This window comes from Ctenopharyngodon idella, chromosome 1 (assembly GCF_019924925.1).
Source record: "Ctenopharyngodon idella isolate HZGC_01 chromosome 1, HZGC01, whole genome shotgun sequence".
NCBI classification, from domain to species: Eukaryota; Metazoa; Chordata; class Actinopteri; order Cypriniformes; family Xenocyprididae; genus Ctenopharyngodon; species Ctenopharyngodon idella.
The window spans coordinates 40227422-40250542 of NC_067220.1; the positions used below are offsets into that span (position 1 = coordinate 40227422).

The 23121-nt window shown below is 37.5% G+C and overlaps 3 protein-coding genes across 3 annotated transcripts; 2 read left to right on the forward strand and 1 right to left on the reverse strand.

Annotated features, from left to right (window-relative positions):
- Window positions 1–30: 30 nt before the first annotated feature.
- On the reverse strand, window positions 31–7638 carry rad23aa (RAD23 homolog A, nucleotide excision repair protein a). Its single transcript, XM_051907162.1, has 9 exons — window positions 7379–7638; window positions 6801–6962; window positions 6522–6709; window positions 5702–5748; window positions 5398–5525; window positions 5185–5260; window positions 4145–4275; window positions 3894–4061; window positions 31–1658 (listed from the first exon to the last, which is right to left on the reverse strand). The coding sequence occupies exons 1-9, from the start codon at window positions 7442–7444 to the stop codon at window positions 1545–1547; spliced, it is 1080 nt and encodes a 359-aa protein (XP_051763122.1). The 5' UTR covers window positions 7445–7638; the 3' UTR covers window positions 31–1544.
- A 240-nt stretch (window positions 7639–7878) lies between these two features.
- On the forward strand, window positions 7879–14190 carry rnf11a (ring finger protein 11a). Its single transcript, XM_051907165.1, has 3 exons — window positions 7879–8363; window positions 11069–11238; window positions 12258–14190. Exons 1-3 carry the CDS (start codon window positions 8265–8267, stop codon window positions 12427–12429), a joined length of 441 nt encoding a protein of 146 aa, XP_051763125.1. The 5' UTR covers window positions 7879–8264; the 3' UTR covers window positions 12430–14190.
- Window positions 14191–14448: 258 nt separating this feature from the next.
- On the forward strand, window positions 14449–22802 carry get3 (guided entry of tail-anchored proteins factor 3, ATPase). Its single transcript, XM_051907163.1, has 7 exons — window positions 14449–14690; window positions 15418–15565; window positions 16462–16610; window positions 18333–18483; window positions 18651–18758; window positions 18863–19060; window positions 21249–22802. The coding sequence occupies exons 1-7, from the start codon at window positions 14548–14550 to the stop codon at window positions 21375–21377; spliced, it is 1026 nt and encodes a 341-aa protein (XP_051763123.1). The 5' UTR covers window positions 14449–14547; the 3' UTR covers window positions 21378–22802.
- Window positions 22803–23121: the final 319 nt, after the last annotated feature.

Consider the following 23121-nt stretch of genomic DNA (forward strand, 5'->3'; position numbering starts at 1 on the left):
TTATGAGAAATCACCAGCACTCTATAAGACTGTTCTTTGCAATAAGATTTTATTGATCCCAAAAGAGTTAAAGGTATAGTAAATCAAACTATCAATTACTAATAAACAGGCCCACATGGAATCTGCAATAAAAGCATAATACTCTGTTGCACTGAACAAATTTTACCATTTTTAAAGCCATTCTCAGAGTCAGATTTCATGTAGGCCTGCTGATAAGTAAACAAAAGTGTTGTCTGGCAGTTTGGCTACTACATTATAAAGGAGCATTTCTGCACTGTGATCGAATACAATGGTGAATTGCAGCCGAAGGCTCTTTCCGTCTGCTGATCCTGCTGTAAGAGGTGAACGTTACAAGACTTGACTTCAAATACATGAACAAAAAAACCCACTGTCAGCTTTACACTGATGTGCTTCAAGAAAATCTCTTTTTGACAGGACTTAAAAATCTGGCAGCGCAAAGTATCTTCGTGCTGGAACAGGTCTATGCTTTTTGCTTCTGAAATGCAGCGAGCTTTAGCGTGCTAAAAAACCTTTGTTGCTGTATAAAGGTACAGGTTGGTCCTCTCATGTTATACAAGAAAATATAAGCAGATCTAACGTCTATGGAAAATGATCCTTATTTATACTCGTGACATTTAAGTTTAAATAAGAAGCTTTTAAAGTCAACATGAAATTGACTTGATTTACATTCTTAAATCACATTCTTGGTCTTATGCAAGATTTGTAAATGTATGGTATTTTAAATAAAAAAAAAAAATTAAAAAAAAGTGCAATCTTTCATCAAAATACCTTGAAATGTCAGACGAGGAACAAATCCCTAATTTTTCAGCTTGTTTATCCTGAGACCCATTTTACATTTTTGTAGTAACTTGCAAATGCATCAGTAAAAGAGTTTGCAACTCATTTCATGTTGACTTTAAATAAGACAAACAAATTTTGTATTAGGACAGTCTTGTATTTCATGACATCCTCCATACGTGTACATTAATCACTCAGATTATGATATTCCACACGATATGGATTCATTTACAAAACAGCATCAATTCAGGTCACTTGTGTTGCTGAGAATGTTATTGAAATGCTATCGGTTGCTCTACTTGTTTCATATATTTTAATGATGTTATCACATTCATCAGAGGTGTGTGCTGGGAGAAATACAGAAATAGCTCTGGAATTTAGAGAAATATATAAAATCCTCCATTAGACATATTATTAGTCCTTTTTTTCCGACTAAAAACAAACAAGCAAATGCATATGCCTATCTCTAACCTCCTCAGAGCCCATAATACTACTATGAGAGCGTTTACTTTCAATTGATGCTGATTTAGTCAAATATTCCCTAAGGGAACACGCATACACACCCCTTCAACATGCTAGAGTGCATTCAACCCAAATGCCATCAATTCCATTGGAATTTGTTCACCGTGTGATTGCATCCGCCCCATCCCCAGCCAGTCTGCCAGTCTCCCCTTGACTTGTAAACGCAAAGAAATGCAGTGCTTGTGTGGTGGCGGGGGAAGGGGCACGCGGGCTCTCCACGACTCTCATTCGTCCTCGAAATTCTGATTGAGCAGGAAGTTGGCGGCCAGGTTCTCGTTCTTCTCGCAGGCGAAGTACGCCTGGACCACCAGAGCTTCTGAAAACCCCAGAGCTTTTAACTGAAAGAGAAAAACACACAGGTTAGATTCACTTCCCAACTGTACGACACAGGGTTATTATAGATAACTAAAAAATTTTTTTTTGTTACTTGAAGTAAAACAAATGTTAACTGTTTCAGTTCAGCTAGGCAGGGACACAATTCTCATTTTTATTTAGTTTAAGTTGATGTCCTAAAATAAAATTAGAACTGAAATACAAATTAAAAAAACTATACTAGGGGAACAAAATTTTAGAATAATTATGAAAAAAAAAAAAAAACATTTCAAAGAATTTGCAGGCTGCATGTACAAAAATACAGTAAAAACAGTAACACTGTGAAATATTATTACAATTTAATTATTAATAAGTATTTTCTATTGGAATATATATGTGATCAAAGCTGAATTTTCAGCATCATTACTCCAGTCTTCAGTGTCACATGATCCTTCAGAAATCATTCTAAGAGAGAGTGAGCCAATCAGCAGTAGGTGGCGTGTCCACACATGATGGAGGAGGAGAGAGAGTGAGCAAGAAGGACATTGGAAGAAAGACAGTAGAAAGAGAGATGGCTGAGAGACATTACAAAAAAAGAAAAGCTCAGAGGAATATTACTGGAAAAAGAAGGGTTATGATCAGGCAAGAGCTTTAGGACCCATGTTAATATTAGAAAAGCTTTCCAGCGCTGGAGAGACCTAAGTGCAGGGCTCGACATTAACGCTTGTCTGCTTGTCCAGAACAAGTGGATTTTTTGAAGGGGCAAGTGAAAGATTTTTACTTGCCCGATCGGACAAGCAGCCTGATTAAAACATCAATAACAAAAAATAACTAGGGAATCACCAAAACACGATAATGATTCTGATTTTATTATTTAATTTAGTGTAAGTGGCAATCAATAGTGGATAATAATATATAATGTATGTACTATAATGTACTGACGGTAACAAGTTTGTGCTGTTGAAACGCAGACAAATCAAAACAAATGAGAACAGCACACGCAAAGAAACTCAGTTAACATACTGCAGTAAAAATTCAAAATGTGGAGTTTTTATATTTATAACATATACAGTTAAGCAACATCACACGACCAAGAGTGCTGTCTTCCTGAATACCATCACGATTGAAAATGTGACACTGATTTCATACAACAGTTCAATAAACAAGTAGTTAAAATTAAATCATTTACATTTTAGACACAATATTGACTGTTTTTGTTCTGTTTCGACAGTGAAAATAGTTCCAAACAAAGATCACAGCAGAACCATAGCACATCTCACAGGAACATTACTGAATGATTCAGTGTTTTAAACGAAACGAAACATTTTTAAATGCAGTTGTAATTTTTCAGTGTAAATTATTTAATTTGACTAGTAACAGCCCTATAAGTGTCTTATTATTCTAATTGAATTTATTGATCAAATTTTAGAATTTAAAATGAAAGGTGAAGCACACATTTAATACAATTAGGAAAATATGCAGTAAATATGCAGATTTAAATATGTCAAAGCTGATAGAGCACTGGTGAGAATATTGCTTCAGAATAAATTATATTTATAACACAAAAATCCTACTTTTCCGTACAAGCAATTTTTTTACTCGGACAAGTGAATGACCAATTTATTTGTCCGAAGGACAAGCACATGACAAAGCTTAATGTTGAGCTCTGCCTAAGCAGGAAGGCCTGAGGTTGCTTTGTGCTTTCTGCTCCATACGTAAGTAACATTGGTTTTGAGTGTGTGCTGCTGGCGACTAACAACCAACTCTTGCTTGTATATTCTTGTGTACTGTACATTCATTTTTTGTTCTTCCTTGTCGTTCGTTTTTTTGTCATTTTTGCTTTATTTTTCATGAAGCATTATTTTGGTTTGTTTCAGCTATGATAAAGCGACATCCACTCTTGCATTGCATGTTTGTACATTTTGGAGGCGGAGCAATGAATGGAGGGGTGTGTTAGTTTGGGTTGATTCAAATATCAACAGTGTTCAACAATGATTCTCAGAAATCGCTTACTGCACCATAAAAAAAAACTTATTCAAAATATTAATAAAAACTATAATAGTATCTCAATGATACTAAAATAACACTGGTGTGACGCATTACAAACTAAGCTGCAGAAATGGGTGGAAATTAATATCTAATCTATTAAGGTTATTTCAGGAGAACTGCATTCAAACTCACCATAAGTAAACATTAAAATGGTTCAATATTGTAAAGGACCCCTGAAGGGCCAGACGTCCTGCTCCGTGGTGTTCACTCACCCTCTCGATGGCTTCTTTCTCCTGTTGCGTCACTTGGATGTAACTCCCGGGCGCTGCCTCGTCACCGATAGCACCCAGATCTCCAAACTCCGCCCCCTCTCCGGCTTCGCCCTCGTCCACCGGCGCGTTCAACATCTGGATGAAGAGCTCCTGATGTTGGCTTATTTGCTGCCGTCAGTGAAACATCATCACATAGTGAGTAAAAGACACAAATAGACTCTGTGAATCCTTGACTGGAGAAGTGTGATCACCTGCAGTAGTTCGGGGTTCTCCTGGCCCAGCTGCTGCAGGAGGGCCGGCAGTAAGGACGGGTTCTGCTGGATCACCTGCCTCATGCTCTGGAACTGCGGCTGAGAGCGCAGGAACTCCAGAGGGTTCTCGCCTAAAGCAACATCAAACACTCGTGAACTCATTGAATACTGACGGTTATTATAATCAACTGAAACTGAAATCTATCTTTAACTAAAATTGAATATAAAAAAAAAAAAAATTATATATATAAATAAATAACAGTTTGATACACGCTCTGAACCACTGATTCGAAACAAAAGATTCGTAAAGCTTTGAAGCTTCATGAAGCAGTGTTTTGAAATCGACCTTCACTAGATATTGTTGAATAAAGTCATTATTTTGTTTTTTTGGTGCACAAAAAGTATTCTCATCGCTTCATAACATTAAGGTTGAACCACTGTAGTCACATGAACTGTTTTAAATACGTCTTTAGCAGCTTTCTGGGCATCTGAAAGTGTTAATTATCTTGCTGGCAATGCAGGCCTCACTGAGCCATCGGATTTTATCAAAAACATCTTAATTTGTGTTCTGAAGATTAACAAAGATCTTACGGGTGTGGAACGACATGAAGGGTGAGTAATCAATGACAGAATTTTCATTTTTGGGTGAACTAACCCTTTGATTTTGTTCATTTTTCCAAGACTTCATTTTACATTTCAAATAAATGTATCTTAATTTAAATATGTTGAGATATTTTTATTGGAAAACAGGACAAAATATTTCTGCTCTGATTTAAAACCTTTCTAAGGCCTTCATTTGTGTAAGGGTGAATTAAAACGTTTTAAGACTTAAAGACAGACAGAAACCCTGTATTAAGATGTTTTCACCATTGATAAGAAGTGTCTCGTACTGCACTTTTGATCAAACAAATACAGTTAAAGCATAAGAGACTTCTTTCAAAAACATTTAAAAAATCCCCCAAACATTTAAAAGTGCAGAGTGAGATTTTTTTGTAATGACGGCTCCTCTCATTGGAAAGAAACACATGTATCTGAGTTACCTTCAGTGGGCTGTGTGTCTGTGGGCAGCTGGGCTGGAGCGGGACGGGTCTCCTGCACTGGGACAGTAGGGATCCCCTGAAATAGCACACATCAACACACTCAGATTCACAAACATGCAGTGTTCATAAAAACACACACAAGATAAAAATAAGAACATGTGACCAGCATTATAAATGCACTTGGAAGAAGGAGCAGAAGGAAGGCACACTCACATTGAGCAGATACTCCACAGCACGGTGAGGGTTGTTATAACTGGCCTTAAGCGCAGCCACCACTTTATCTCTCTCATAGCCCATAGACATGATGTTTGTGAGCATGGCGTCGTACTCTTGACCTGTCACTGCAAAGCACATATGCATGAACATCTGAGAGATAAGGACTTTGGATTTCTGAACTGTATGTTTGTTAATGAACGCTTACATATTTGCTGCAAATAACCATCCAGATGAGATTTTGAAAAAAAAGAAAAAGAAAAAGCTGATAAAGGAAATGGTCTCAGCTTGATTTTCTAATTACCTAATGTTGAAGATGCATCTTCCCCATCAGCCACCTGACCTGTACGACTGCAAAACACACAAACTTACATTATAATTAATACTTTATATGATCGAGGGTGCTGTTTGTATAGCACTAATGCACCGCGACAAACATTAAAGTCACCATGAAATCAAAATCGACAATTCTTGATTTTTTTTTTAATTCATATGCCCTCATGATCTTTAATCAAAATATCTTCCCCTCCCTCTTGCAGTGACATCTTTTCTCTGATGATGTGTTTACTGGTGTGAGGGCGGGGCAACCTGTCACTCACATGAGATCCACCAATAGCAAACCACAACCATTCAATAAATTCCCCAAGTCCCGCCCTACATTTGTTCTTGTTCGAGAAGCCGTTTTATGTCACAATAGACAAGAAAAGTCTATCGCAACTTCTGTTTAATACCAACTTTCATTTTAACTAGTGGTATATATAAAATAAAAAGAAAAAAAAAAAATGAATTTTTCATTCATTTTCATTCATATTATATATATAAGAATTCTAATATATATTTCAAATATTAATATACTTATATATTAAATAACCATGTGGTAAGATCTATTTTTGGATAATACAGTTAATTAATTAGTTTAACAAGGTACTTTATGTACTATTTTCTTCAGGTTAGAACTTCATGGACCAAAATCTAAGATTACTTCTAATTCATTAACTTGTTAAGGACACATATTTTCACTCTCACATGAAAATAATGTAAAGCAGTTGTGTCCAGTCATGCAAATATATCTACAAGTATAGAAAAATACAGAATTTCTGAGAGATATGATGGTTAAGTCTCACTCGTCGGGGCTCTGTGTAGGCGAGACAGTTGCAGGCGGGTCGTCTAAACGCTCGTCACTGGGGATGGGGATGGCTGCAGGGGCCGGAGGAGGAGGAGGAGGAGGAGAGGAGGAGGAAGAGGAAGAGGAAGGTGCAGCGACAGATTTGGGTGGTTCTGAGGGTGGGGCAGGGGGTCCTGCTGTTTTTGTCTGGATGGAGGAAAAAAAAAAAAAAATTAGTCTGATCTTTTAAACTACATGAATCAATTCCAATTCCGATGGTCAATTTCTGACATCTGACCTTTGACACCATCACTACCACAAAGTTCTTCTCATCAATTTTGTATTCCTTGATGGGCGTGTCATCTTGCAGGATTTTCCCGGCATAGATGAGCTTCTGTCCTGCTACGGGAAAACTGTCTCGGCCCTTCTCAGCCTCAATCTTCTCTTTCAGTGCCTTCACCTGAGGCAAAACGATAATTATAATTGTTCAAATCATACATTTACATCAAAGGAAAGGAATACACTGTATTTTAAGCAACCGAACATCCTCTGTCATAATATTATTGATATGACAACATATTTATACATGTATATATGAATCTTTAATTCTATACTATACTATAAAATACAAACCTGACAAACTATCTATGGCGAGTTGCATGTATTTACACCACACTATACAGATATATATGTTACCTACACACATAAGTATTTATCTATCGCCTAGCTGATCCCCAATGACTCCTAACGTCTTGAATTGACCCCTTGACATCTTTCTTCTCTCGAAATACGCTGCTGTCATGAATACTCATGCACTCAGAGTACTTTTACTTGCTGTTAACGTATTTAAAAGCGCGTAAATGAACGCATAAATACCGTCTGGTCATCGTCGATGTCTATTTGAATGGTCTGCTGCTGCAAAGTCTTCAGTGTGATCTGCATGACTGCTCTGCTTTTGTCGTCTTCTTTTTTCTTGATTCGGGACCTTTATACACTTTTATATCCAAATGAAATGTTTAATTTTGAAAGCGAGGGGCAGTTAATAAGCGTTTAGAAATTTAGCTCTCTAGCTAACAAGCTAAAAACACGCATGTCAAGTGCGCTGCGTCATTTTCTTCGGTGGTGGTTTGGAGCGAGGCGGCGCTGAAGAAGGAGTTCCGACAACACTGACATCCTTCGGAAATGAGGGGAATGACAGTTTGAATGCGATAATAAAGGCTATATTTGATATATCATGACATATATGTCATGAAGATTCCTTAAATGTATTTCTCGAATATCGTTAGATATACAAAAGCGAAATAGGCTTTCTTATGTTACCAAATATTTTGTTTCAATATCAGTTTTCTGTGCAAAAACTACATTACCCACAATCCACAGATCAACCCACTTCCGGTCCAAGAGTTTGTAAACAATGAAAGGAGATATGGAGTCGTCAAGAGGTCTTACCTAAAAATATTGCCCTGTACAGGCCATAATAAATGCATATTATATGTCATGCATGCCGGGCACACCCGTAAGGATTAAACCAACCGGGAAATATACGTTTACCTGGAGTCCAGTTTTTTAAAACGTCTTTTTTTGTGTGTGAAAATCGGACCGTTGGCTGGCGAGGCGTTTATTTTTCTACATACTAGACAGACATCAGACACAACGGGCTGGAGAAAGGACGGTCCGTGAACAGAAGAGAAGCCTGACGAGTCTTTTAAAGGCTACATAGACGTGAATTTGGAGGGTTTGTCGTGCGTTTAGGGTCAGCTCAATGGGGAACTGTCTGTCTTCTCAAGGCGCTGATGATCTGTCCTTGCTGAACGAGTCCGAGGGAGCGAGTCTGCCCGGAGAGCCTCCGCCACCCTACCAGGTGTGTAACTGTCCGACAGCCGTTCAGCTGCTCACAATACAGTCTAGACTACAGACAAGCTCGGACTGTTTGGTATATGTATGGTAGTAGTAGTAATAGCAATGACTATGTGATCTTGATTTACAGGAACAGGAAAAGTTTGCTGTAGACAGGGTTTTAAGAAAAGCAGTTGGTCATACAGTAGATACGCATTTTTAGTAGGTTGTGTTGGACATGGTGCTTTCGTACTACTATGGCATTCTAGGATATAAATACCTAGGATATAATTAAAGAAGTTAAATAAAGTGGCTGAGCTTGGCCAGAACATTTCCTCTGAAAGCCTGCTTGACAGTGCATACTCATTTCTTTATAACTACAAAACTAGCGACATAACATAATTGTTATGACATTTACATGATTAATTTACACTGTAGAGTTTTTAAAATGGTATTTACTTCAGTACACTCAAATATAAAATTAAAAACAAAAATAGGTAACACTTTATTTTAATGTCCTTGTTACATATATTAGATGTACTTATTGTAGTAATAACAGTAAATTATGCATAATTACATGCAACTAACCCTAAACCAAAACCTATTCCCAACCCTATAGTAAGTACATGTTGCTAATTAATTAATTTTACTCAGTATTTAAGTGTATAATTGCTACACTGTAACAAGACAAAAGAAAAGAAAAAAACAATAATGATTCAGAGTGAACATGTAAAAAACAAACAAACAAAAAAGTTTGCTTTTTGGCAGTTACATGAATTTGAAAAACTTTTTATTGTTTTCAAAAGTTTCTTGTTTTGTGTTCTGATGTTTAAAAGGGTTTCAAAGTACATCTTAAAGGGGACCTATTATGCTCCATTTTACAAGATGCAGCTAATATTAGTCTCTGGTGTCCCCAGAATGTGTCTGTGAAGTTTGTTGTACCATACCATGTTGTAAATGCCCATTTTTGAGTGGAAGGTAAAACATGCTGTTTTTGTGCATGTATCTTTAAATGCAAATTAGCTGCTGCTCCCTCCCCGCTTTTCAGAAGAGGGCGGAGCCTGTACCTCAGATAGTCTGCCAAAAACTAACAAAAATCTGTTTGATTTTGATTATCATCTTTATTGCGGCCACACTCACGTGACATTGCAGTTCTTCATCATCATAAGAAGTTTATTATTTGCATGCGTTTTAAAACCATAAAAAGTTTAAACTTCTGATATGTTTTTTTCTGAGCGCACACATCCGAAGCATTCGCCCAGAAAGCTGACTGTCAGATGGCACACGGGATGTGAGTTTTAAACTGATTTCTCTTTCGCGTCTTATCACACTTAAACTGTCAAATACACACAAAGTTCACAAACACAGTCGGTTATGTCTGTGAACGTAAACAGCAGGGAAAGAAATCACATGTGTATATTAGATTTGTGTATTAAATTGACAGCAGCGTAATATACAGTACCGACTGCTGTGTATGTTGTTAATATGAACCAAACAACAAAAGAAAAACAGAAAATCACAAACTGCTCTTGACTGAATAACTTTAGTAGCTTTAATAAGAATACATTTCTTACTTGAATGCTGCTGTTAAATCCTCTGACGAGGAGATAAAATGGCGGACTGTGTACAGCTTACTCAGGGGAGGAGCTAAGCTAATAAGGCAGATTGTCAGCAGTCGTGGGCGGGGCTTCACTATACTCTTATATAACAGTAGGAGGAAATCTGGAACCGCTCGTTTAGAGAGAGTGTTTATGATTTATGGGGATTATAAAAAAGGAAAGTGGATTTTTACCATTATAGGCAGGTTGTCTACACACACAGTGGACACACATCTGTGTTCAAACACCTTATAAAAGTGAATTTTGCATAATAGGTCACCTTTAAGATCAGTGTTACATGTGAGTTTTTCAGTTAACCCTGACTTGTGAATGTAAAATTTTGCTAAAATAATTAAATGGTTGATTCAATTTTGTAAATAAAATAAAAATATCACAAGGTTCTGAATTTAAAGCTTTTAAAAATCATGTCAATTTTGATAAAAAATGAGAGATGAAGGGCAATGAAAAAAGAAATGTTCAACTCAATCTTCAACTGATGTTTTGCAGAAAGTACATTCATCCCATACAGTATGGATATACAGTCAAACCAAAATTTATTCAGACACTTTGAACATTTCATTCATTTAATACAGTTTATTCACTATAGTTTAAAAAATGGTAATAAAATGTCACAAGATCTCAGAGTTAATCTGTGCCAGAAAAAATGAATCTTAATTATGTCAGATAACACTTAAGCAAAACATGGTCAGGTCAAAGTGTCTGAATAATTTTTGGTTCCAAATTTTTATCAATTTTACTGGTAGTCCACTGTATGAAGAATTTTTGTGAATAATATGTCACAGTTTACTTTATTTTGCTATCCTCACTTACATAAATGAACTATAGTGTCCTGCACCCACTAGTAAAAATATATATCAAAAATATCAAAAATGTCTGATTAATTTTTGGTTTGACTGAATCTACTAATGGCTGCATTCACAGGACAACATCGATGAATATGTTTATGCTATTTCCGTTTTTTTGTTACACTATAGAGTGTTTGCAATGCTTTGAATGATGCTCAAAGACATGTCCCCGATCCATTCCTCCTGTTTCTAATAAGCCCTCCTGTGCACTTTAACCACACATGGGCTTTATTAACGATGTGCTCAAACGCTCTCGTGACCCCCAGGAGCGGGTGCAGGTGCCAGTGTACCATCCCACGCCCAGTCAGACGCGCTTGGCCACTCAGCTGACAGAGGAGGAGCAGGTCCGTATCGCTCAGCGCATCGGCCTCATCCAACACCTGCCCCGCGGGATCTTCGACCCGGGCTCAGAACCCTCCGACAAGAAGATCAAAGAGTGCGTGGTATCCAGTAGGGGTGTAACGGTACATGTATTTGTCCTGAACCGTCACGGTTCGGGGCATACAGTCAGATGACGAATACAGTCAGTCACAGGTGATCCGCACTCCAATCCAGAAGGGGGTGCGCACGGTAATGCAACGCTGTTGTCTAGCTGGCACAACAGAAGAAAGTGCAGAAGAAGAACAGACGATCTATGCATAGATACGTTTACGTGTAATCTCTCAACCAGTGTTTCAACCGCGGAAACAGCTTGAGAATAATATCTCACGTAGCATTACATTTACCTCAGGCAAGTCATTTAGTGTCAGCAACATGTTAGTTCACTAGAGAAATGAACTCTAGATGAGCATTTCACTAAATATATGCACTATATTAGCTTATATATTCATTATATTTACTTTACCTGTTAGTAATGTCTTAATTATTATATCTAAATATATGTTTAAATAAATTTGTCATGGAAACAAGTTATGGCAGTAACCGTGAAATGATTATATTTCAAAAATGAATTAAGAGTAGAAAAATAATCTATATATATATATATAATATATATATTAGATTTAGAAGCTAATGCAAAACCTTCCTTATGTTTTTTAAGATATTTGAGTGTTGATTATTATATCTAAAAAATAAATAGCAACTGAATTTAATAGTTTGGGCTCTGTTATTAATTGTAACCTTTAATGTTATAGTAATGTTTAAGTAAGGGCTCCCTGTATATAGTTTATAGCATTAGCTGAGATACATATTTTTTTTATCCTTAAGAAAATGTTAATTATAATTGAATTTATTTAAACAGAGAGACACAATTTGTTCAGTAAACCACTGTTTAATAAAAAAAGAAGAAGAAAGAAGCAATTTTGTGTTTAGTTTTTTCCCCCTTGCTGTAACAAAGCCATACCGAACCGTCGTGTTTGTGTACCGTTACACCCCTAGTATCCAGGGAACATCCAAATATGTGTGAACACTGATTTAGTTTGTAAAAAAGTAAAAATGTTTGACATCTGCCCCCAGGTGTGTGATCTGCATGATGGACTTTGAGTACGGCGACCCAATCCGGTTCCTGCCCTGCATGCACATCTATCACGTGGACTGCATTGACGCCTGGCTCATGCGCTCCTTCACCTGCCCTTCCTGTATGGAGCCCGTCGACGCTGCACTGCTGTCTTCCTACGAGACAAACTGAGAGTGCCTGCGCATACCGAGGGACATGCCAATGATAATGCAATGAACGCGCTGGGGACAGTAGAATGAACAAATGAAGGTGGTGTGACTGTGTGTGTGCTGACAGACTGTAAAAACAGGATCCAGTGTTAAAATTAAGAGGCCTGTCACTTGCATGTCAAAGCGCTTTTCGAACACATATACATGTAATTGATGTCAAAGTGAAGTTTAGCAAAATGAAAAAACACTGAAGCATCTCTAATGAAGATAGAGTGTTTGAAGGGCCACTTTAAAGAGCATTAAGGGTTAAATGAATTAATTGTGTACTTTTTTCCTTTTAGTTCTAACCAAATTTATTAAATGTGCAATAGGATATGAAACTCGCCTGACGCCAAAATTCCACCAATGAGATTGTCCCTTGCTGAATTTGACAAGTCCGGTGGGCGGAGTTTTATTTCTGCTGGCTGTGAATGTGCCTTTTAAGGCTCTCAATTAGAATGCTGAAAACCCTTCATTACACGAGCGAACATGATTTACAAGAGAACGTGTGCCATGATAATGTTTTTGTTTTTACTTGCAAGCTCGTGATGCACTAACAGGTGTTTGAGGTGGTAGTTTTACATATTTTTTTGTAGGATTTTCTCCGTTCTCTGTCCCTGATCACTACGGATGGGTGCATCCAAATAGCTTGATAAATGAGCAGTGTGTCGTGATATGTCGTTTTGTGTTTAATCGTAATGGGGTAGGTGATGAGGTTGTTTATTGGTAGGCTCTTGAGTTTTGCCTTGTCAGCTGCTGTTTTCCAGGTTCTGGGATGCAAGTTGCCTTTTTACACTGGTATTTGGATCATCTTTACTCTAAATGCTTGTTTTTGGTGTTACATGTTGGATCCTGTATGTCCCCATTTAGCTTCGCCTTGACTTTGCCTTGTCTGTTGATAGAACTGTGGGGACCGTATTTAGTAGTTTTATTTCTTTATTTTTGAAGAGAATAATAATGATACAATCACCAAACTTTGTGCACCTTTCAAATTGACTAAAAGTCGTCATTTGCAGTGAAGGCTTTAAAGTTATTCCTTGTTGTTTTCCTGATTAGTGCAAACTCTTTTTTTTTTTTTTTCTTTTTTTAAAGCTGAAAAAAAAAATGCTTCAGTCAGTTTTAATACTGTTCGTAATGTCTTTTCTGTATGTTAGCTGAATATATGACCTTATACCTGTCACAGTTTGAACTGCTTGTGCAAAAAGGAAGATTTTGACCTTTTGTTGTTTTGTTTGCTCAGTTATCGTGCTGGATTAATCATGTTCATCGGACTGAACAGTGTTAAGAGCTCCATGTTTGGCCTCAGACTATATTCACAAAATATTTCATCCTGCTCAAGCTTCCCTTTGTATCTTTGTACTGAATCATTGTGACTTAAAATGTGATTGAATTCCAACAACAGCATCTGAAAATCTTGAAATCAACTTGTCATGTATACTGCTCTTAGATATCATATTGGATGAGTTACTTAATTTTCTTCCCCATTGTTCGATTCAGAATTGAAATGTAGCTCTAGCACAGCACAAATGTAAAAATAAATGTAATAAATATGTGAAGTACAATCATCACAACATTATATTTTGTTTCACAATAAAATGAATTTAATTTTTAAAAAGAGTTGCTTGGTGCCATATAAATGTACATTTGCCAACAAACATGCTATTAAAATGATCTGTTTTGTTCATGTGCAATAATGGCACAAGAATAGGATTATAACACAATAAAGGTTGCCAAATTCTTCAAAGTTTTGTGTGATTCTGTCTTCCAAATATACAAATTAACAATGCGTGAGAGAATTATTAAACGTCTCTAGCCACTAAAATGTGATATTATTATTAGAAGTGTATTTACATTTCATACAAATAAAAAATAAATCTAAACAATCACTTCTGGAACATTCTTATTCAATGAAATTAGTTGGTCCAGTCCGGCTGAGTCATCAGCGTAATCAGCACACTTCCGTTCGTAACTGTTCACCCTTCCCTGGCCATTTTGGATCTAATATCTGCTCATTCTAGTGCGTTGTTTCTGCCGTTGCGGAGCCAAAATGGCGGAGTGCGCAGCTGCCGCTTTGGTGTATTCCAACTGACTTGAGAGCAAGATGGCAGCGTCAGTGGAAGACGAGTTTGAAGATGCGCCTGATGTAGAGCCTTTAGAGCCGACTTTAAAGAATATCATAGAGCAGAAATCACTCAAATGGATCTTTGTCGGGGGTAAAGGTGGCGTGGGCAAGACAACATGCAGGTGAGTGAATAAACGATAGGGTTTTACAGTTGAGAGGCTGTTAGCTGTCAGTGCTGCTTTAGCTGCAACACACCACAGAAGATTATTCATACACATTTGCTGTTTTACGGTATTAAAATACAAGTTAAAACACACTGAAACTCGAAAATGTATGGTTAAAAACAGACAACTGAAAACAAATCCCTAAATTTAATCTACCAGGCAACCTAACGGAAGTCGAAATACTACTTTGATATTTTAGAAAAATACGTCACGTGAGAGTAGTTTTTAAAATTTCTTTCCTTGTGAATAATTATTTTTATTCATAATAATTCATTAATTTATTAAAATATCACATATAGACCGGTAGATGAATGAAAGTGGGTGGTATTGTCCATCTAAACAAACATTTACATTTCTGTCTTAAAACCTTTGCCACCTATACAGCCACTTTAATCATGATATGATAATGTGATTTCACTGCAACAGGTGTTTATAAATGGCATGATTAAAAAACTTCTTATTTTCTCGATTTTTCTGATTTGACCATCAATAATTAAGTTGTAAAGAAATAATACTTTTTGCTGAAAAAAAAAAAAAAATAAATCAGCCAAGGATTGTCAAGACAATATTGAAAGTTTGTCTCGACAATAATGTCATTAATTTCTTCTCTAGATGTGAATTATAAGGAATGTCACATTCTCATTCTATCTAGAATAAGTGTTATTTTTTGCTTCTTGTGTTGCAGTTGCAGTCTGGCGGTTCAGTTGGCGTCAGTGAGAGAAAGCGTCCTCATCATATCCACAGATCCAGCACACAACATCTCAGATGCCTTCGACCAGAAGTTCTCCAAGGTGCCCACCAAAGTCAAGGGCTACGACAACCTCTTTGCCATGGTGCGTTATCAATGACACATTCTGTTTTCACTAAATACCCTGTGTACACTAAAAACAAAAGCTCTACATTCACCAACGTCACCTATGCAGTCCATATTTCACCACTTTCTGTGGAGGTGTTTTTCTTTTTCTTTTTCTTCTGCGACTAAAGGTCTAATAACAGTTTTGGTCGACTATTAGGGGCCAGCCCTAGTATTTATACTAAATCTATACGTTTATAGTCAACAAAATCATTGTAAATATATTGTGAAATTATTGAAAGTGATTCAACCTTAATGTTATGAAGTGACGAGAATACTTTTTGTCCACCAAAAAAACAAAACAAAACGACTTTATTCAACAATATCTAGTGATGGATGATTTCAAAACACTGCTTCATGAAGCTTCGAAGCTTTACAAATCTTTTGTTTCGAATCAGTGGTTCAGAGCGCGTATCAAACTGCTAAAGTCACGCCCTCCAGTGGTGAACCATTGAGATTTCAAACACTTATGACCTAAAGAAACTTTGTTTACTGAAATCACGTGACTTTGGCAGTTTGATACACGCTCCGAGCCTCTGATTCGAAACAAAAGATTCGTAAAGCTTCATGAAGTGGTGTTTTGAAATCACCCATCACTAGATATTGTTGAATAAAGTTATTTTGTTTTTTGGCGCACAAAAAGTATTCTCGTCGCTTCATTTTTGGGTGAACTAACTCTTTAAACTCTTTTGTAAATCACATCAGGAACTTGTGCTATTCTGAAACAGCAAAGATGTTGCAATAAAAAAGAAAGAGTGATATGAAACCGGAAACCAGGATTGCTTTACAGAAACTATGTATTATTGACTTATATTATTAACTTATATATTTAACTTGTATCTTATATTTATAAGACTGTGTTCTCTCTCTCTGTAGGAGATCGACCCCAGTCTGGGTGTGGCAGAGCTGCCCGATGAGTTCTTTGAGGAGGACAACATGCTCAGTATGGGGAAGAAGATGATGCAGGAAGCCATGAGTGCTTTCCCTGGCATCGATGAGGCCATGAGCTACGCAGAGGTCATGAGGTCAGACGCATACAGCATCATGTGTCGAACTTAATGCTCTGTAATAATCTCATAATGTAGTCTACATTTTTCAAACGCGCCGTTTTGAAAAGCTCTTGTCATATGGGTATTTAGACCAGATGTCATTTAGCCCTCATTCTCTCCATCTGCATTTCAAACAGTTATTCAATAGAGCGTTGTAAGTCATGAATGAAAAACAAGCTCCAAAATGAATCACAAAACTTCTCTTCAAAGCAAAACAGTATTTGAAAAGCAGATAAAGGTGAAAGTGTGCACTTAACATCTTTCATAAGAGGAGGAAGTACTGTGAGTTACATAATTCAATAAACAAACAGTCCTACTATATAAAACTCTGGCTTTATCTTGGCCTTTTTATGCAGCACCATTGTTTCACATCATTTCACACATTCAATAGATTCCCCAGTCATTTGAAGTGTATACATATCAGGCATAACATTATGACCACCTTCCTAATATTGTGTTGGTCCCACTTTTGCTGCCAAAACAGCCCTGACCCATCGAGGCATGGACTCCACTAGACCTCTGAAGGTGTGCTGTGGTATCTGGCACCAAGATGTTAGCAGCATATCCTTTAAGTCCTGTGAGTTGCGAGGTGGAGCCTCCATGGATCGGACTTGTTTGTTCAGCACATCCCATAGATGCTTGATTGGATAGAGATCTGGGGAATTTGGAGGCCAATCCACACCTTAAACTCGTTGTTGTGCTCCTTAAACCATTCCTGAACCATTTTTGCTTTGTGGCAGGACGCATTATCCTGCTGAAAGAGGCCACAGCCACCAGGGAATACCGTTTCCATGAAAGGGTGTACATGGTCTGCAACAATGCTTAGGTAGGTGCTACGTGTCAAAGTAACATCCACATGGATGGCAGGACCCAAGGTTTCCCAGCAGAACATTGCTCAAAGCATCACACTGCCTCCGCCGGCTTGCCTTCTTCCCATAGTGCATCCTGGTGCCATGTGTTCCCCAGGTAAGAGACACACACGCACCCGGCCATCCATGTGATGTAAAAGAAAATGTGATTCATCAGACCAGACCACCTTCTTCCATTGCTCCGTGGTCCAGTTCTGATGTTCACGTGCCCACTGTTGGCACTGGGGTCAGCATGGGCACCCTGACTGGTCTGCGGCGATTCAGCCCCATACGCAACAAACTGCGATGCACTGTGTATTCTGACACCTTTCTATCAGAACCAGCATTAACTTCTTGAGCAATTTGAGCTACAGTAGCTCGTCTGTTGGATCGGGCCAACCTTCGCTCCCCACATGCATCAATGAGCCTTGGCCGCCTATGACCCTGTCGCCGGTTCACCACTGTTCCTTCCTTAGACCACTTTTGATAGATACTGACCACTGCAGACCAGGAACACCCCACAGGAGCTGCAGTTTTGGAGATGCTCTGACCCAGTCGTTTAGTTATCACAATTTGGCCCTCGTCAAACTCGCTCAAATCCTTACGCTTGCCCATTTTTCCTGCTTCTAACACATCAGCTTTGAGGACAAAATGTTCACTTGCTGCCTAATATATCCCACCCACTAACAGGTGCCGTGATGAAGAGATGATCAGTGTTATTCACTTCACCTGTCAGCGCTCATAATGTTATGCCTGATCGGTTTATATAATCTTTTATTATTTTATTGAATTACTAATAACATAACTTTGTAATTTTTCTCATCTGAGTCATTTTTTTCTTCTTCTGTAGGTTAGTGAAAGGCATGAATTTTTCAGTGGTGGTGTTTGACACGGCCCCGACGGGACACACTCTGCGTCTGCTCAACTTCCCCACCATCGTGGAGCGAGGCCTGGGCCGCCTCATGCAGATCAAGAACCAGATCAGCCCCTTCATCTCACAGGTACCAGCACTGCATTCTGGGAAATGGAATATTTGTAAAATAGCACTGAAATGTAGTGTAATGTCATGTAGAGAAATTTCTTGCTTGGAAAAATGTATGACTTTTTAACCTATAATTTAATAGAGTTAAATATTAGTTTTAAGGATAGTTCTGTCAAACCATTGCAGATGTGTAACATGTTGGGTCTGGGAGACATGAATGCAGACCAGCTGGCGTCTAAACTGGAAGAGACGCTCCCCGTCATCCGCTCAGTCAGCGAGCAGTTTAAGGACCCGGTGAGTGTCATGTCACAGTAGTCCCTGGTAATGTCGGACAGATGCATTATAAAACAGTCCAAAAGGCCTAAATGTAATGTTGATTCCTGTCATGATGCATACAGGAGCAGACAACGTTTATCTGCGTGTGCATCGCAGAGTTCCTGTCTCTGTACGAGACAGAGCGTTTGATTCAGGAGCTGGCCAAGTGTCGCATCGACACGCATAACATTATCGTCAACCAGCTGGTTTTCCCTGACAGTGAGCGGCCCTGCAAGATGTGTGAAGCCCGACACAAGATCCAGTCCAAGTACCTGGACCAGGTGTGTGTTTGGGACAAGTTATGACAAATTACATACTATAACATGTCATTTATATGGTACAGAAATCCATGACTAGATTTAGTTTATTGGTAACACTTTACAATAAGGTTTCATTTGTTAAGATTAGCTAACTACATTAGTTAACTAACGATGAACAATACTTCTCCTGCATTTATTAATCTTAATGCCTTTTGCTAATACATTATTAAGATCAAAGTTGTGTCTGTTAACATTAGTTAAAGGTGCAATATGTAAGAATTTTGCAGTAAAATATCCAAAAACCACTGGGCCAGTGTTATATATTTTGTTCACTTGAGTACTTACAATATCCCAAATGTTTGCAACTATTTGTAAATCGTGAGAAAATTGCCTTTTAACCAAGGCTTCGGGACGTGTGGTGAGTCGCCTGTCAATTGCGTCATACCCGTGTTACCCTCGGTTTCTGGTTTTATTTTGTAGAAACCATGGAAACGCCAAAGACGCTTTAATATATTACATGTTTTAATAGACAAGGGAACAACTGTTTTGATATATTTATAGACAGAAGACTAATTATTGTTATATAACTCAACACGTTTAGTCTTATTGTTTAAATCTAATTTTTTTTTTTTCTTTTTTTTTTTGCTAGTACCATGCTTTACCATGCCTCAGAGAAAAAGGCTGTTTTGTCATGTAGCTAACATGGCATAATCATATGCAGCTTTATTTTTAGTAACAGTAATACAGCATCTTCTTCGTCATACAATACGTTTTAATACAATACGACTGCGGCATAATAAACATTTGCGGCGTGTGTTGTGCAATCACTCCAGCGGCCTCGGTCCTTCTCTGCTTCATACTACAGTAATGTTAATGATCGCATCAATGAACATGAGTTCTGTCCGAGTCCTATTCTGATTATTTTCCACTGGCTGTGAGGTGAAGACCACATGTCCCAAGATTCCGCGCTCAAACTTGGCGTCATCAAGCTACGCCTTTGTTTTGAATAGGCCTCTAGCGGACAGAAAATTTTACATATTGCACCTTTAATGCCCTGTGAACTAACATGAAGATGAATATTTTTATTAAAAAGGATTAATGGTTGCTCATTGTTAGTTCATGTTTAATACGTTAACTAATGTTAACAAATGAAACCTTAAAGTGTTACCAATTTATCAAATGTAATTTTTATTAGTGATGTATTTTTATAGACTTGTGATTAAGATCAATTCCTTTTCCTTTCTGCTTTCCTACCATACCTTTTCCTGCCCTTTCCTTTCCTTTCCTTTCCTTTTCTTTTCCATTTTCTTTTTTCTTTTCCTCTTTTTTTTTTTCTTTTATTCATTTCCCCCTTTCCATTTTCCCTTTCCCTTTTTCCTGTTCTTTTTTATTTCTTTCCTTTTCCTTCCCACTTTTTCCTCCTCTTCTTCTTCTTCTTTTTCCTGTATACATTTCCTTTTGTCTTTTACTTATTCCCTTTCCCTTTTCCCTTACTTATTCTTTTTCTTTTTTCTGTCTCTACTTTCCTTACTTTTTCTATTTATCTTTTCCTTCCTTCCCTTTTTCTTTATACTTTTCTCCTTCCATTTTTTTCTTCCTCCTTCTTTTATGCTTTTCCTTTTCCCTTTTTTTTATTTTCATACCTTACCTTACTTTTCCTGTTCTTTCATTCTCCTTCCCAATTTTTCTTCCCCTTCTACTTTTTTCCTTTCCTTTCCTTTCCTTTCCTTTCCTTTCCTTTCCTTTCCTTTCCAACTTCTTTTTCCTCTGTTTTCCCTTACTACTTATTATTCTCTACTTTCCTGTCTTTTTCCATTTGTTTTTTTTTTCTTTTTCCTTTCTCTCCTTTTTCCTCTTTTTCCTTTTTCTTTATACAATTCCAATTATTTCTAATTTCCTTCCTCTCTATTTTCCCCTTCCATCTTTGGTTTCTTCCTCATTCCTTTATGCTTTTCCTTCTCCACCACAATTTTTCCTCCCCTTCTACTTTTATCCCTTTCCTTTTTCTTTCCCACTTCTTCTTCCTCTTTGTTTTTCCTTTTATACTTAATTTTGTATGTTTTTTTTTTTCCTTTTCCTTTCTTTTCTCTTTGCATTTCTTTTCCTCTTCCTCTTTGTGGTTCTTTGTCTTCATCTTTGTCCTTTTTCTCTATCCTCCCCTTTTTTTCTTTCCCTTCTCTGTTTTTCTTCCTGTCGCTCTCTCTCTCAGATGGAGGATTTATATGAAGATTTCCACATAATAAAATTGCCTCTGCTGCCTCACGAGGTTCGAGGAGCGGACAAGGTCAATACTTTCTCCAAGCAGCTGCTGGAGCCCTACAGCCCCCCCAAGAAGTGACTTAAATGATTCCACGGATCAAACACACACCATCTCATCCCTCCTCCTCTGCTTGTCTCTGATACATACATCCCTCTTGTGTTCACATCTTCATTTGCCCCCTCTCAGTGTCTCTCCACTCTCTCTGGTTTTCTGGTCATGTATTAACTGATGCCACTAGTGGTATTAACGCCATGTTGCTCCAATGATCTGTAATGAATGTCTGCCGAGAGTTAAGCGGCCTGCTTAGAAACATAAACAATCTTGATGGTCTGTGTTGCTTTGAGATGATGGTGTTTGTTTTTAAGCGTAAGAAAAACACTCATTCCTGATGTGTGTTCAAGAAAGGAGATTATACGGGCGCAGGAATGTACATCAGCGGTTGAACAGGAGTAGTATCAGTACAAATGTCTGTCACTAGTTCAGTTTAACCTGGCACATCTGATTTGGGGTCAGTGAATGACACCATAAACCTTTGTTTCAGATTCTGGCCAGACTTTATTTTGGTTCCTGAACTGGTCAGAAGTGTTGTTAATTGAGAGGGTCCAACTTAAGGAGATGGTACATATTTTAGTGAGTTGCTAAAGGGTTAGTTCACCCAAAGAAGAGAATTTTGTCATTATTTATTCACCCTCATGTCATTCCAAACCCTAGTTTTTTTTTAAATGCAACACAGGGAGAAATTTTGAAGTCTTATTTGATTGTCACATTCTTTCGGTATTGCATTGTGGACAGCATACAAGTTTGTTCTGACAAGGATGTGTAAATAATGACTGAATTTTAATTTCTGGATGAACTATACCTTTAAACTTCTATTTGCATTGAATCAAACTGTAATTACTGTGTACAAAATTGAATCACAAGGTTATCTAATTTAATTTTTGCAGTTAGTTAAAGTGATGTATTTATATAGACTTGTAATAATTAAGATACTTTCTGTTCAGATCTTCTATAACATTTATTTAAGCGACAGCTGTTGTTGGTTCTGAGTTGTAAAGCACAACATGAAGATGTGTTCCGTTGTCTTGTTTTTCTCCTTCTCATCATTTGGCAGTAATGTCTGCATGCATCAAAACAGGAACACACTTACACCCTACATGGAGGTCAGATGCTCGTTTAAACCTGCTGCAAAAACACTGCAACCTGTCAGCAAAGACAACAATATCACAGTATACACCGCACAGGTTATGATAACGTTAAGTGTGTTTTCCTGATTTCACAGCATGAAGCAGTGGGCTCTTTAGTTCACGAAAAGCAGGGGCAAGAACTCACAAACCTGATGGTGTATCAGACTGAGAGATTTGGATCTTTATCAGTTATCAGTCCGTTTTCCTGGAGTTTCTTCATTCTCTTATAACTTATAACTGCCTTTCCAAAATTTGGCTTCTTTTTGTAGAAGCACACCAAGTTTCAAAGCAAATAAAACACTATTCTCCATCTACTGCATCAGGTGTTTCTGTCCAGTGATTTATGTGAATACCAATAATTTGTGTCAATCAAGGCTAATTGTTCATGCAAACATTTTACATCACAACTAAACATTTTGAGTGCAAAACGCAGAACGGTTACAGGGTCAAACACTGTAGCAGTGGTACATTGAAAAGCACCACTCAATGAGTTTAGGACAACTGCTTAAAGCTTATGAATTTTAATTTTGAATTGAAAATATTCATTTCTTTAAACAAACAAATTTTTTTTTTTACCCAATTCTTTTGAATATAATTTTTTTTTTTTTTTTTTTTTGTGGGAAAATTAAGATTTTAAG